The sequence below is a fragment of the Cydia splendana genome, chromosome 26 (genome assembly GCF_910591565.1).
Source record: "Cydia splendana chromosome 26, ilCydSple1.2, whole genome shotgun sequence".
In the NCBI taxonomy this organism is placed as follows: domain Eukaryota; kingdom Metazoa; phylum Arthropoda; class Insecta; order Lepidoptera; family Tortricidae; genus Cydia; species Cydia splendana.
In genome coordinates, this window is record NC_085985.1 from 2,073,455 (window position 1) to 2,089,113 (window position 15,659).

The following is a 15,659-nucleotide window of genomic DNA, read 5'->3' on the forward strand; positions in this document are numbered from 1 at the left end:
CCAGTATGGCGGTTCGTCAGGGGTCTAAGTACGTAATGAAGGAAAGAAAAATGATGGTCACAGCGCTGGTACCGGCGGCCCAATCGCGTGGGCGTTAGTCGAACGTGTCGGATAAAATACGAGTGTCGAACGATTTGTTCCACAAAAATCCTCGTATTTTCCGATAGTCCATAAAAAAGAAGTAGGCGGTAGCGTAATGCCATACTACTCCGGTGTGACTTACAGCCCGCCATACTGAGGCGAACACATTAATTAAAAAAAAAACAATTCAATCATTTGTGCCAAGCTAATTTTTGCACAGGTGATCATCGTCGAGCAGCCATTCATGGACATCACCATGCCATACTTTTCGGATGGTTCCAAATGGCCGCCATACCGCCGCAAGGGAGTTAATATTTTTTTTTTGCTAAACGATTTGTACCATCTTGAAAATTTTTTTCAACACTTTCTGTGTGATCATAAATGGAAATCTCATAATGCCATACCTGTAGGAGGTGGCAAATGTGTATAATTTTTTTTATTTCAAGTATGTTGCCCCTTTTTCCCCCTATTAGAAGTATGGCAAATATAATAATGGTCACATTGCATCATATAATTTCCAAAAATCCAAATGCCATACTGGTACAAATCGTCAAAAAAATTTTTTTTTTAAGTCTTGGCTTAAGTCTCACAGTCGTCCGCCCCGTAGTTATAATCTGGAATATTTTTTTTTAGGTATAATTGGATCCAAACAAACAGAATATGATGATGCCATGCTGTAAAAAAATATTATACGTATTGTATAGTCGTATTTTTGAAACGTGTCGATTAAATAAGTTTTTCAAGTATGGCAGCACTTTTTCCCCCTACTATAAGTATGGCAATTATAAAGCCCCCTCCAGACTATGCGCGTGAATCGCGGGCGAAGCCGCGAACGCGAGTGTGGAGTCGAGTTCGCTGTCTGCGAAAATCGACTCCACACTCGCGTTCGCGGCCTCGCGCCGCGATTCGCGCCCGAGTGTGGAGAAGGCTTAATAACGGTCACATTTTATCAAATACTTTCCAAAAATTTAAATGCAATACTGGTACAAATCGTTTAGCAAAAAAAAAATTAACTCCCTTGCGGCGGTATGGCGGCCATTTGGAACAGTCTGAAGAGTATGGCATGGTGATGTCCATGAATGGCTGCTCGACGATGATCACCTGTGCAAAAATTAGCTTGGCACAAATGGTGGTCCCACAAACAGCGATTTTCTTTATAAATTTCAAAAAAATGGCTCGCACTGTTGTCATAAGTCAAACACGGCAGTCCGCAACGTAGGACGACAACCCACAAACAATCCTGCGCGGCAGACTGCAGCGGTGGGCGGGGCTTGCAGGATTTGTAGGACCCAAGAGGCATCCTACTTGGGTGTTGTAGGACGGCACGTAGTCCGCGACCCCCATACACAATCCTACATAATGAGGCGGACTACGAGGCAGACTACAATGTAGGAGTGTGAATGGGGGGCTTTACAAAACGGCGTGGCTCCGTTGAATCGACTGGTCTTGTGTCGGATTCGGCAGTTTGCCTCGGAACCTCCGAAACACGACACCCATCAGCCAGAAGTCGGCGCACTCGATGGTGATGGATGGTGGTGGTATAATGTTTGTGTTTTTCCAGCCGTTTATGCAATGTTACATTATTTTTATTGATCATCAAGTTGAAAGTAATGATCCGTTTAAGACGAAAGTGGATGACGTACTTATCTTCTACTAGTTCTACTATTACGTTCTTCGTTTTTTTGTATTAAAACAAATGCACAGTATTGTATGTTTTTATTCAGCTTTCCGCTTGTGTGTCCTTAGCTGTCGCACCACGATCCAGCACGCCCTGTAGAGGCCGTAGAAGAGCGCAGCACAGAAGAGAAGCTGGTCTATCCGGGCGCGCGCGTACCAGGGATAGTGACGCGCCGCCGACCGCAAGTGGTAGGCACCTGTTAAAATAAATATGTCAAGAGTATTATAATTTCTAGCAACGAATAGTACCAGTACCAGACATATATTAACATGTTACTTGAATCTAAATCTATAGTCTGTATCTTTAGGTATTTAAATAAAAGTAAACAAATAATTTGAACATTTTCGGGTAGTTATAACATTTATTGATTAACCAACCAAATACAAAACTGCCTGGATCAGTAACTGAACGACCTGACTTTAACCAGGCGTGGTTCACTCCGCGATTTCGTCGCTTTGCAACAGGTAGCTACAGTACATCCGACCCACACCAATTTTGGTGGCTAGCCATAAGCCGCGCGTGGCACTGTCGCCACCTAGCGGTCATATCTGTCCTGATCGTAACAGATGCGTTTTGTTAGAGAGTGAGTCTTCTGTACTAGTACTATTATTTATTCTGTGCCTGCAATCATAATATTCCATTTGTTATGGTCAAAGTAGGTATTCAAAGTGCAAAGTGCTTTTATTTTTTGAGTATATGTCAAACTGATTACAGTGGCGGTAAATAAATATTTGTAGCACTATACCCTGCCTGATGGCGTACAATAACTTGAATTATTTCCTTACATACTAACATGCGAAATAAATTTACATGTCTATATAAATACCTACAGCCGTATTCATAAACAGTTAGAGCATGGTATAATAATATACTCCGCCTGGTACTCCATTCCCGTCTTTTCTAGGTCACCTAACTGACACGGGCCTACGTCATCATGCGACAGCGCTATATGATAATATGCGATAGCGCTATATATAGCGGCCATGTTGTTGTGCCGTAGGCCCGTGTCACTCTGGGAATGGAAGACCATGTTTTATTAGACTATGAGTTAGAGCATTGATCATCAGTTGCTGATAACCGGATGTCACAAAACGTGAATCATAAACACTTTTTAGCGCTAAACAGTTGATCATCTCTTTATTAAATCCTCGGAAAGTTATGGAGCCGTGGACCCTTCTTTATCTGTATATTACCGCTAATTTTCAAGATGGCGGTCACAAAACAGCTGATTTTGACAAGACGACTTTTCACAAATAGGGTATAGGCCTGATGACAAATTTTGAAATCCCTTTTATTATTGTCGGTACACTTGTATTGGCTCCGAAAAACACAATATTTCAGCTATACTCATAAGATTTAACATAAATAATTGCATTTTATTATAGCTAGTTTAAAACTCGCGCGAAAACGCCTCGCACGACATTTGTGACGTCACTATTTAGTTGGTGGTAGGGTGGTAGACATTGTTCACATACTTACAGTTACGAATTTCCCTTAAATCCGAATGATATTGTTATTTCAGCACCATATATTACGATTAGGGATGATAAATACATTACAAAAATTTATCACAATAACTCATTTTACACAAAAACTCTCACACGGTTGCAATTTAAGATGAATTATTTAGATACAAGTAAATTTTGAGTGAAAATCACCGAGCGCCGGTTTTACTTTTTAATTTTTCATTTTTTCTAGTTACGACAGCCAACATGGCAATGATAGTTCCATTCAGCCAAATAATTAAAAAAGTTTGTTTGTGAAATATCGTATTATTTAGCATTTTATTTAGATAATAACAAATAGATATCTCCTTTATATCGTGTAATAATATTTTTTGGACGTAATAAATGTTTAGTGGCGAAATAACATTTTTTTTGCACCTTCGAACTCTTTGGTGAGAACGTATGGATTTCGGTCAATGAGGTTGTCTATGTTGCTCTAAGAAATATGTTATAGATTGATGACGTCACTGTTTGGAACGCTTCTGATTGGCGTTTCAGTAATAATGGCCGATTGGAGAATTTTGCAGTTTTATTTTATTGAATATATTAATAATCCTTCAGTTTATACTGAGATTGGGCCATTTTTTAGAATCATATTAACATATATGTTTCTTTGAAACCATTATTTCCGTGATTCTTTGCTACTTGCAACAGGCCTATTATACTGTATTTAAAATAAATTATTTTTCTCAAACATGCAATGAAATATTGATGTTATGTGCCTTATAATAGGCTGCGAAGTATGACGTTTCAGCCGGCCTAGCCAAGGTTACAATCGCTATCGCTTCGACAACGAAAAGCATTATGTCTCTCTATCACTCTTCCATATTAGTGTGACAGTGACAGTTGCGTTTCGATCGCTACGGAGCGTAAGCGATTGGCATCTTGGCTACGCGGCCAGGTGCGGCTAGGACAAAAGGTCGTTAATGGAATTTCATACACATCTTGCAGGCCTAGGCCGGCAAAGTCCTCTTTTTTAATTTTCATTTCACATATATTTGTGACACAGCATCGTGGCTAATCGTGGCATTCATCCATTAAAAAAAACTAGAGGCAGTATTTGCTTTATGGTTCGTAATAACACTCTGCCACTACGCCTATAAAAAAAAAAACAAAAAACAATGTTTGCTATAATTTGCAGTTTTATTTGTATAAAATCAACATGAACTTAATAAATAATACATTCTATAATTTTATAATTTTAACACGTTCGCGGACGCTCAGTCACACCAGTTGGACACCTAAATTTTGTATGGAAATATTGGGACTGTTATAGCATTCCTGTCACTACAAATATATCTTTTAGGTTTGTATATGACGCGTAATGCTATGCAAGGCGAATGCTATGCAATCCGCGTCAATATGAAGTATATTTTTTATACGCTATGTGACAACAAATGCTATACAATTCGGATGCATAAGCATGTCTGTCACATGACGTAGTCAAGATGGGATCTTATATGACATCGCATGTTATAGCATTCATACATCGTGCTCGACTCGATGGCTTGATGGCTGAGACTTCTGACTTCCTAAAGGCGCGATTTTTGCTCTAAAGACTCATTTGCTGACCTCTTCAAACAATTTTCTTCTTCTGTTTTATTCCCTCTTTGCTTATCATTGTAATATTGAGTCCATCTCATACATGCCCCATCCCAAGCACGTTCGCTGTTCATTCGACCTCAAATTATGTGATACTACCTACATATTATGCGTTGGAGACCGGCTCTAATCTAAAGGCCCAGTCATGGGTCTCATAGCATGTTGTAGAGAGCCGAGTGGCAATGTTGAGCTCTCTTAAATTGAGAGGTTTGTTTTTCTAGCTGTCCAAGGTATACGCAGCATTTTACGCCAACACTACTTCTCAAAAGTGTCAATATGTACCGCATTACACTTTTTGAGTTCCCTGTAACGCACCGCCGCGTTAAGTTCTGGACGTAAATCGTCCACCACTTTTCCTGCCAAGCAATGATTCACCCAACTTTATATTCTTTTTCGGATGCATCTGCACCAAATACAAGGCGTGAAATATACACAGAATGATACCACAAATGCGTGTCATAAGGTGCTTACCTTGTGGGAGGTGATCATCGAGCGCCAACAGGCTATAATTCACAATTATATGACCAAAACTATGACTAGTAACGTAATTATTTCAATAATAGGTATACACATTCATGCCTCACTTTTTCACATTAACCGTTATCAAAGTTATTGTAGTGTAATTAACAGCAAGTAAACACGTTTGTTTATTAAAACACAATGAAAAACTTAAAGAAATTGTAAGAAAAACATTAATTACGATTTTATAAAAATACGTCAAAATCGCTATCGCGCACGAAATTCACCCAAATTACATGTGTCCACTCCCAGACGCACCTGCCGGGCTACTAAGGGAACTGCCATACAAAGACGAATGCTATAGCATCCGCGTCACAGAAAGGGGGGCCAATTTGGAGACGTCACAGGATAATTTTTAACTTTAAAACTATGTAATATGGCAGTACGCATTATTTGACTCTGGTGACTAAACTGGTAGAGGAAATGTTGGTGAATAATATTATACTGTGGTTAAGCGGATTGATAAGCATTTCAACGAAGAAATTTAAAAAGAATAACGGATGCAATAGCAGGCGCGTCACCAGGAGGAGTACAAAAACGGATGCTATGCAATCCGCGTCCGCGAACGTGTTAAATTATAAATTTAACTACACAAATAATTAACATTTAAAATATTTCATCTAAACGTTAGCGGTAAAAAGGTCTACTCAAACACGCGTAGTTATATTTTTTAAATTGTTATGGAGGTAAAGTTGAAAAATATTAATTCTGTTTTATTGGATTTATGGTGCGTTGTTGATTTTTTGACTTTAATATGAGTTCCGACGAAATAATGAAATTAATATTAATTGTAATCGTAGGTGTTGGAATTGGCAGCGTAAGCAGAATTGATTTTAATAACTTGCTGCCTCTGCCGCCAAGTCAAAGACGAAGTATGTATATGGTTGCTTATGGCAATTTTATTATTTGAGAAACTAAGAAAAATGGCTTACAGTTTATTAGAAACAGTTTTGTGGCATATTTTAAATGAATGTAACTACACATTCGTCAACACTGTGGAAATTATACTTATTTACTCCATGCATAAAGCAACGATGTATGTGAAACATGATATCAACATGAAAGACTATGTAAACTTATGTGACGAAAACGACAGTCAGACGGATACAAGGCGAAAAAATCAAAGATACATGAAAATATACGGGTAGTAAAAATACACGACTCGTGTAAAACATACGCGTGATAATGACATAGGTACGTGTTGGTTATATTTTGGGTGTAGTTTACTTTTAGTTTTTTCTATAAATAAAACTTGGGTTTCGTGGATTTTTTATTTTTTTATTTCATTGCATGTTTGAGAAAAGCACTATACATACCTCGGCGGGAAATGGGGTTGCCCGCGCTGAGACCTATCCGGCCTCGCTTCGCTCGGCCGTCTATATGTCTTCGGCCGGCAACCCCTTTCGTCCCGGCCTCTGTAGTAATGTACTATTACACCATGCATGAAATAAAGCACCAGCTAATTATTAGAAAAACATAGATAGCTGTTATTTTTAAACACAATATCTATTAAATAAATCGGATAGAAATATAAAAAGTAGGTGAGTTTACCGTGACGTCACGATGTAATGTTTCATATAAATTCCATATTAGCAAATCGTTTTGACAGTTCTAAAAAATAAACTGATTTGACTAGTAGGAGAATGCCCTATTCGTTAAATATAACAATTCAGAGCCACACGGACAATCCAGAACACTGGATTCATCAGAAAATCGGATTTTCCTTACGTATGATATTTTTTACCTTGAGACTCTATAGCCAGTTCCACGTAGTGAGGTATCAGCTTGGAGGGCGGCACTGGCCGCCTGTGGAACAGCTTTGACAGGTGCTTCGCTGTTTTGTAGTAGCTGCGATGTAAAATTATTTATCAATTCATATTAAATCAGAATACTGACAACATATACTTTATAATTCAAAAATCTTAAAACTAAATCTGAAATTATATTTATATCTAAATATTTAAAAAAATCTACATAGCACACAACGTACAAACAGCAACACTTTTATCATTATCTTATTTGACCATCGGTGGACCTTATGGTGGGATCAGACGGTTCATTTTTTGTTCATTTTCTAGTTTCATTATTCATCTTTCACTCAAAGTGAAACGTCTGAACACAAAATGAACCAAAAATGAAAAATGAATTCATTAGTGAAATAATCCAACAATGTTGGATATTTTCATTCGGCATCTTTCACTCGCACTTCGAATGAACAAAAAATGAACAGTGTGAACACAGAAATGAACGTTCATTCGGATTTTGCATATTTTTCTCGAATCCTGTGAAATTTCTTCTTGCGATCCAAGGTAGCCACTACCGACGACGCTTTCTTTGCATCTTTCAACTTATACCAAGACGCACAACTTCATTAGACGCCATAGTGAAAGAAAATAAAAAAAAATAATATTCTTTCCAGCAGCCGTGTGAACGTGAAATGAAAGGAAAATGAAACATTCACTCGAGTGAACATTCATCCGAGTGAACCGTCTGATTGGGATGAGATCCTTGTAGCCCACCTTTCATTGCCGATCATCTCGTCAAGTCCCCTTCGGAGTTCACTCGCCAGTCCAACATGGAAGTCCACTTTGACCGCGAAGCCTGAGGCCGCAGCTCTCTCTGCGTTCATGGGCTGGTCTCCGAACACCGGCACGGCTAGTACCGGCACGCCGTGGTGAACGGCCTCGATGACAGACAGGAGGCCAGCGTGAGTAATGAACAGCTTTATGTTGCGGTGCGCTACAACATAATTCACTATAAATCCAAGCCAAAAAACGCCAAGCCAAGAAACTTAGCGGTGTGCTACAAAGATATTGGACTATAATATAAAGCAAACATAAAACATATAATATAAAGGGGTCTCAAAACTTTTTTTATCTGAGGGCCATATTGCGCCTCAGAAACTTTCGCGCGGGCCACCGTCGGGTTTTGCGCCGGGGGAGGGTATCTGGTTGCTGCTGTTAGGAACATTTCCACTCTCAATGAATGCTGAACCCCTGGAGCCTGGTTCCCGCGGGCCGGATAGTGGGCACTCGCTTTGGGTGTCGGCGGGCCGGATTTGGCCAGCGGGCTGGGGTTTGGAGACCCCTGAATAAAGCCAAGCCAAAATAACCCCAAGCCTAGAAACTTAAAGTACTCCAAAGACAAATAGAGTTATACTGATTGAGTATATTATATTGAATACTATCTTCTGCCCGCGACTTTCTCTGCGTGAGGTGATATGAAAACAATTCTAATACAACTATGTCCTTCCTCGAGCCTTAAACTATCTCCATACCAAATTTAATACTTTAAGAATAAAGTATGTACCTAATATCCCGGGCTGTGGAAGCCACTTCCTCACATGTACGTTCCTCGGCAAGTCCTGCAGGTCCTCATCACTTCTCCATAGCACCGTGTAAGGTAGCTGACCAAACATCTGGCTGAGCTCTGTCTTCAGGCTGGCTGGGAGCTCTGAAATCTCCACTACGGAACCCAGACTGAAGTAGATAAAGCCTTGGGTTGAGGAGTTTAAGAGCTCTTCTAGATCCTGCAGGCAAAAATAACTTTAGATTTCGGACAATAAAATACAATCCCATCAAAAATATAAATGTGAAAGAATGCCAAGTACGTTCGCTAATTTTAAGAAATTTGAACTAACTGGAAACCAAGATCTTTCTAACTAGGCCTGTCACGCAAACGTTCTTCAAATTAACAACATTCTATAGATATTGTTGTGTAAGTCCTACTTTTTATTGTCCGGGTCAGTGAGGCAGGACATCGGTGACTAGTCCATGGTCCAAACGTTCATGAGAATCAAGAAGTCTAAGCAATCAAGAAAAGCTTTTATCAAAGAGAGACTATAGACCGACCGCTTAACTCAGTCCTCGCCTGCGCGGTGCGGGGGCGACGGGGCGCGACGACTAAGGGTGACGGGAAGGGTGCGGGCGGCAGGCGTACGGCGCCCGCACCTTCCACGCCACCCTTAGTCGTCCCGCCCCGTCGCCCCCGTACCGCGCAGGCAAGGACTGAGTTAAACGGTCGGCCTATAGTTGTGACTGTTACTGCAATATTTTTTTTAAGCGAATCGAAGTTATGTGGAAAACATTGAGAAAAACAATGCTCCTCTATTTGCCGCACACAACGCACACACCTGCCGCTTCCTCAGGCCACAAATTCTCGAATCTTGCATTGAAACAGTATCACAAACCTTAGGAAGACTACCATTCTCATCCACATGATACCCGCCTATGTCCACGACATTGGGCGGGAAGCTTTGTGCCGGAGCCAGCACGGGATGCGAGTTGACAAGGAGAATGGACACGTTGTTATATACTTCAGAAAGTGGCGGCAGTACTGAGCCGCGTGCGGCCGCCAGTGGACCGAATATATCCTTGTACTGGCTTGCGGAGGTGGTGCGTAACGCCCTGCAAATATAACAATACTTAGTCCAGTTCTTTTCTTGTTCGTTACATTCTTGACAGAGTGGTCGTGGCCATTATGTACACTTTTGAGCGAAACGTTTAACGAAACGTTGCTATTCGTCCCGTGGAGCTGCTTTCCTTGAGCATTCGCTTACTGTGGCTGACACACTGGCTTTGATTTGGTCGGTCTATCTCATTGGCGACCTTCCTCTAGCCATGTCACCTCCCACTCTTCCTTGCACAACTAGACGTTCTATGGATGTTCCGTCTCGTCAAGACACGTGTCCAAAGAAGTTGAGGATCCGAGTTTTGACCTTATAACCGTTTGACTTAGTCCAGTTACCAATGGATGAACTTTTTTATACTACATATGCAGCCTGTGTTCTACCACTTCTACCAGGCACTCTTAACCTCGTAGGGCTCACGATCCTACCCGTACATGTAGTGAATACCTAATTGTTTTCCATCGTATTTTCTCGGAGACGTTCGTATTTCTCATGCTAGTTCAGTCAATGTCAGTACTTTTTGTACCGAGACTGACTGAAATAGCAAGACCAGTTCGTACATTTCCGTGAAAATACGATGGAGAATAATTATGCACTACATCTGTATGGACTATTTTACTTCAATATAATTTAAACCATATTCAATTGGAACAGAGTTGCATTTCGTTTGATTTTCTAAACAAAAGAAATTCAACTATAATTCCTTCACTATAGATTTCAAATTCAAATGGCTGTTTTTTGTATAATGGGCCTGATTAACGGACCACTGGATGACTCCATATCTGAAACAAAACCTCACCACATCACAATCCTCATGCCCCCCACGACCAGACTGTTGGCGACTCTCTGGAAGAAGTTCATCGGTATCGGCGCACGCGTCGACATGGTGGGCACGAGGGCCGTGCTGGTCACGTCATCCACCAGCATCTCCAAGTTAGGGTGTGGGACTAGGCTGCTGAACAGGATCCATGGCACCTGCTGGACTGCTGCGTACCTGAAACGTCACAAGCGCCAAATAAAAGGAGGCAAACCGGATTTTTTAAAACGCAAAAATAATTAACCCGTCAACATGCCGTCTATGCGCCACTTGCACCATCCCACTCGGTACGGTCTTTACCATAAGGGCACACGGGGCCCGTGCCCAGAGCCCCCATCGTTAGGGGGCCCCGAAGAACAGACAGTAACAGTATATTTGATTACCCATAATAAATAGAAGATCATAGTAGAAAAATGTTAGTTTAATTCGCATTCTTTACTTTCAAAAAGGGCCCCAAATTCTTATATGCCCCAGGGCCCTAGCATAGTTTAAGACGGCCCTGGTGCCACTAACCCGGGGTTAAGCGGTTAAACCGTTAACCCAGTGTCACATTGTACTGGTAGATTCGATTGCATTTTGTCCTTTCAAAAGGATGGGGACTTAGGACGATAAGACATTACATTCAGTTTATTAACTACATCTTACTTTTACTCTAACTCACCCAGCCTAGAAGCCTAGATAATCTAGGCTTCCTGGCCACCAGAACCAGCTACAAGGGCTCGAGGTCCAAGGCTGTAGCCTCGTAAGCTGAAGACGGCGGTTCGAGTCAGCTTGGTCACTTTTCGATTCATCATAAGACCCTGAGTTCTCGCAGGTTTAAATTTGGAACCTTCCTAATTCCATTGCCTATAGTTCAAAATTCGATTGCATTTAATAGTCCTTTTAAAAGGAACTGGGGACTTAGGACGATAAGACATTTATTTCAGTTTATCTATCTTAATACTTTTACTCTAACTCACCCAGCCGGCATATCACTGACGAACCACTACAGCATCGAAATCCTCTAACAACGCTTGCTGCATCTCTGGAGCGCTGGCAGCGATGGCCGCTATGTCAGAGCCGAGCGTTAGCTAGATTATCTAGGCTACCTGGCCACCAGAAGCAGCTACAAGGACTAGAGGTCCAAGGCTGTAGCCGCGGAAGCTTAAAACGCCGGTTCGAGTCGGTTTGGTCACTTTTTCATCGGTTTATCGTCATAAGACCCAGAGTTCTCGCAGGTTTGAATTTGGAACCTTCCTAATTCCATTGCCTATAGTTCAAAATTCGATTGCAATTTGTCCTATTATAAAAACTTAGGACGATAAGACATTTATTTCAGTTTATCTACATCTTACTTTTACTCTAACTCACCCAGCCGGCATATCACTGACGAACCACTCAGTGACTACAGCGTCGAAGTCCTCTAACATCGCTTGCTGCATCTCTGGAGCGCTGGCAGCGATGGCTGCTATGTCGGTGCCGAGCGTTAGCGTCCGGAGCATCGTCTGGTAATCCGAGTTGTTGAACCCCGCTGTAAGAACCATAGAGAAATATAAATAAAGAAAGAGTGGTCTACATCAGTTCTGTTACAAAACCGCCTATTATTTTCGTAGTCGACATCTAGCGTCAAGTAGCGGAATTATCAGTACTGCTACTCGGCAATAGATGTTCTCTATCTTACTTATTTCTATGCTTACTTGTTTCTCTATGACCAAACGTAGGCCAATGACAGGACTTATGTTGACACCAAATTCAGTGAAGATTAGATTAGAGCGGCGAAAAATAGTATAACGCTAACTGGCGTGGACGCGTGCGACGGATTTTACATCATTGACATACTTATATTTAAGCTATAGTTCGTTTTTTTAGCATTAGAAAGAAGGTAAGCGATCTTGACGCTTTCTCAAAATCAGTAACTATTACTTATGAAAGCAGAAGAATATAAATGATTGTATTAGATTCATAATTGTTACACCGTGACTTATTTTTAAAACGTGTTTTTCAATTAAAAGACACATCAAGATTGTTTACCTTATTTCTAATGCTAAAAAAAACTAACTATAGGGCCTTATAGGCAATAATAATGGGGCCAGTACAGCGGTGTCACGCACACGAATTCGAGCCAATCGTGCAGTCTACGCCACAACGCGATTGGTTGATGAGTTCGCATCACGCGCGCGATTGGTCGCAACTAGTTGCGTTAGACTGCACGATTGGCTCGAATTCGTGAGTGACACCGCTGAACTAGCACCATTCTTAGTGCCCGTGAAGCCGTGGCACCCGCCTGCGTGCGCCCGCTGCGTGCGCCATCTAGCGGTAGCCGTTTTTTTTAATGCACCAATGATGTAGGTTTGTGCATGAACATTATGTGTAGGTATAAATGCGTACATAGTGAAGTAAACTTTATGACTCTAGTGGCACTGACGTCGATGATGGTCAGGTTGGACGCTGGCTTCGTTTTCTCTGGATACGGCGTCGCCCACCATACCTACACATAAAAAAATGTTTTAGTAGTTTATAAAGTAAAAAAATCCGGCCAAGTGCGAGTATGACTCGCGCATGAAGCGTTCCGTACCATAACGCAAAAAACGGCGAAAAAAATCACGTTTGTTGTATGTATTATGGGAGCCCCACTTAAATATTTATTTTATTCTTTTTTTAGTGTTTGTTGTTATAGCGGCGACAGAAATACATCATCTGTGAAAATTTCAAATGTCTAGCTATCATGGTTCATGGGAGTCTTAGTAATCGGGTCCCGTTTTTACCCCTTGGTTACAGAACCCTAAAAACGAAACACTATTCAACAATGAACGTGTAAGAGGGTTCTATTGTGGTGGAGGTCAGTCCTAAGTCGGATCCCTTTGTTTGACATAACTATTATAGTAGTTCGCCCCGAACTGAGAACTCGCGGTTCGCCAAAAAGTTAGATAAATTGAATGCACCTACTTAGTCGGCAAAGGATCGAAATCCGCATGTGATTTATTGCAAGGTCTGTGGAGCCCCATAGAGATTAAAATAGACTGTATCTGTGGGTCAAATACCTATATTATGTATATTTTTATCTTGTTTAATTATTTAAAAATGGTAAATTTAAAAACAATATTATAAATGTATAAGCCGAGCACTTTCATTTGATACCAAACTCGACCATACTTTCTTGCAAATAAGATGACCAGAATACAAGACCCCTCACAAATAGCTTTCTAGCCTTTTAAGCTCTTCTAGCTCAATAACACCTTGATCGACCCTGCTCATAATTTAATGACTAAAATATAATGCCCTCAACTATACGTTCACCCAATTTCATTTAAATTAGAACAAATTTACTTAAGTTCTTGAGTATCAAACTATCCTCTGATAGCTCAGCTTAAAAACATCGAAATGCCGGGACGTGCCCCTACCCAGCCGTGTGTTCCAAGTTGAATATAAGAACTTCACTTCGCTTCGCTCGCTCGTTCGATTATTGAAAGTCATAATGTAATGATTGTCAGATTATCATTAGTCATAAATCATGACTCATAATTCTGAAACCGTTAACTTTTCAGGATTTTCGTAAGGTTGTCCTGTAGATAGAGTCGGACCAAGAAAAGTCTGCAGCGGATTTGATAGCCCACGCAGTGCAAGTGTCATTTAGGCGTCATAATTTCATAGAATTTTGACGTTTAAAAAGTCTGCAGCGGATTTGATAGCCCACGCAGTGCAAGTGTCATTTATGCGTCATAATTTCATAGAAGTTTGACGTTTAAAATAACACGTGCACTGCGTGGGCTATCAAATCCGCTGCAGACTTTTCATGGACAGACTCTAGTTTAGGTTAGGTTTGGTTTATTTTATGGCAGCCCTGAAAAGTTACGCGTTTCTGAGAGAAAACAAATGATGACTAACGAAAATGCGGACAAACAATACATTAAGGGGCTACCCCACGCCAATGACCTTCAGTACCGTCTTTACCATAAGAGTACACGGGGCCCGTGCCCAGGGCCCCCATCCTCAGGGGGCCCCGAAGGACAGAAAGTGACAGTATAATATTAGATTATCCATAATAAATAGAAGATCATAGTAGAAAAATGTTAATTTAATTAGCTTTCTTTACTTTCCAAAAGGGCCCCAAATTGTTATGTGCCCAGGGGCCCCAGCATAGTTAAAGACGGCCCTGATGACCTTCGATCTGTAGGTATCCCTTAGTTTTCTAATGATTTTGTAGCTTATCATATTAATAACAGCAACGACTTTAAGCAATATAGTATCCCATATTTAGTTCAAAGTTCATTGTCTTCGAGATATTTGGCATCAAAGTTCAACAATTTTAAGCTAAAAAACTGGTTTTTTTGCCATAACTTTTGTGTTAATTAGTTTAAAATTAAAACCCTACACACGTTTTTCAAGACGTCAAAGACGAACCCAAATTATGTAGATTTCGTACATGTAAGATCCTTCACAGCAAACTAGATACGAAAAACTTAAAACTTTTTGGGAAACAATAGGCCCGGTATAAGTACCTACCTGGTGTCCCGCTTGCAGCAATGCGTCCACTATGCCTTTCCCCAGGATGTTGTGGCTTGGAGACGGGACAGGGAAGACGCACAGGATCCTGTACCCCTCCACCAGGGACATGGTAGCCCACAGGGCCACGAGGGCCAGCTTCATATTCATATTGCCTACACGTATCACACATCAGATAAATAACAAGTAATAAAATGGCCAGCCAAAATAGAATTGAGTTTTAAATGATGATGAAAGATAGATATTTTAATAACATTCATTTTGAATCGATTTGCTTTAATTTTGTTTGATAAAAAAAAAAGAAATTAAACTCTTTATTTCACACAAATATTAAAAAAGTTTGCAGACAAAATATTTAGATTTTAATTGAGTTGAGTCCAAGTAGAGATCATGCATGAATTACATTAACATATTTGATATTCTATTACAGTTAGTATTTTCCTTGTGTTGGTGTGGTGAAAAATTTTGTGTTTCACTCAATGGCAAAATTTGTTTAACCCTCGTGCCTTGAAACCCTTGCAACGCTCAAGAATCTCAAGATTCCATTTTTCGAATCATGGAATTGGA

The 15,659-nt window shown here is 40.6% G+C and overlaps 1 protein-coding gene across 1 annotated transcript; it reads right to left on the reverse strand.

Moving 5' to 3' along the window:
• Nucleotides 1-1,797: 1,797 nt before the first annotated feature.
• Nucleotides 1,798-15,236, reverse strand: LOC134803052 (UDP-glucosyltransferase 2-like). Its single transcript, XM_063775755.1, has 9 exons — nucleotides 15,093-15,236; nucleotides 12,978-13,077; nucleotides 11,961-12,120; nucleotides 10,593-10,787; nucleotides 9,575-9,791; nucleotides 8,695-8,914; nucleotides 7,905-8,124; nucleotides 7,130-7,233; nucleotides 1,798-1,955 (listed from the first exon to the last, which is right to left on the reverse strand). The coding sequence occupies exons 1-9, from the start codon at nucleotides 15,234-15,236 to the stop codon at nucleotides 1,798-1,800; spliced, it is 1,518 nt and encodes a 505-aa protein (XP_063631825.1).
• Between the last annotated feature and the right edge of the window lie 423 nt (nucleotides 15,237-15,659).

Coding starts and splice junctions, on each gene's coding strand:
- LOC134803052 (XM_063775755.1), bottom strand. CDS start 15,236: ATGAAGCTGGCCCTCGTGGCCCTGTGGGCTACCATGTCCCTGGTGGAG. Junction 13,078..15,092: donor TGCTGCAAGCGGGACACCAG/GTAGGTACTTAT, acceptor TTTTATGTGTAG/GTATGGTGGGCGACGCCGTA. Junction 8,915..9,574: donor AGAATGGTAGTCTTCCTAAG/GTTTGTGATACT, acceptor TTTTGCCTGCAG/GATCTAGAAGAGCTCTTAAA.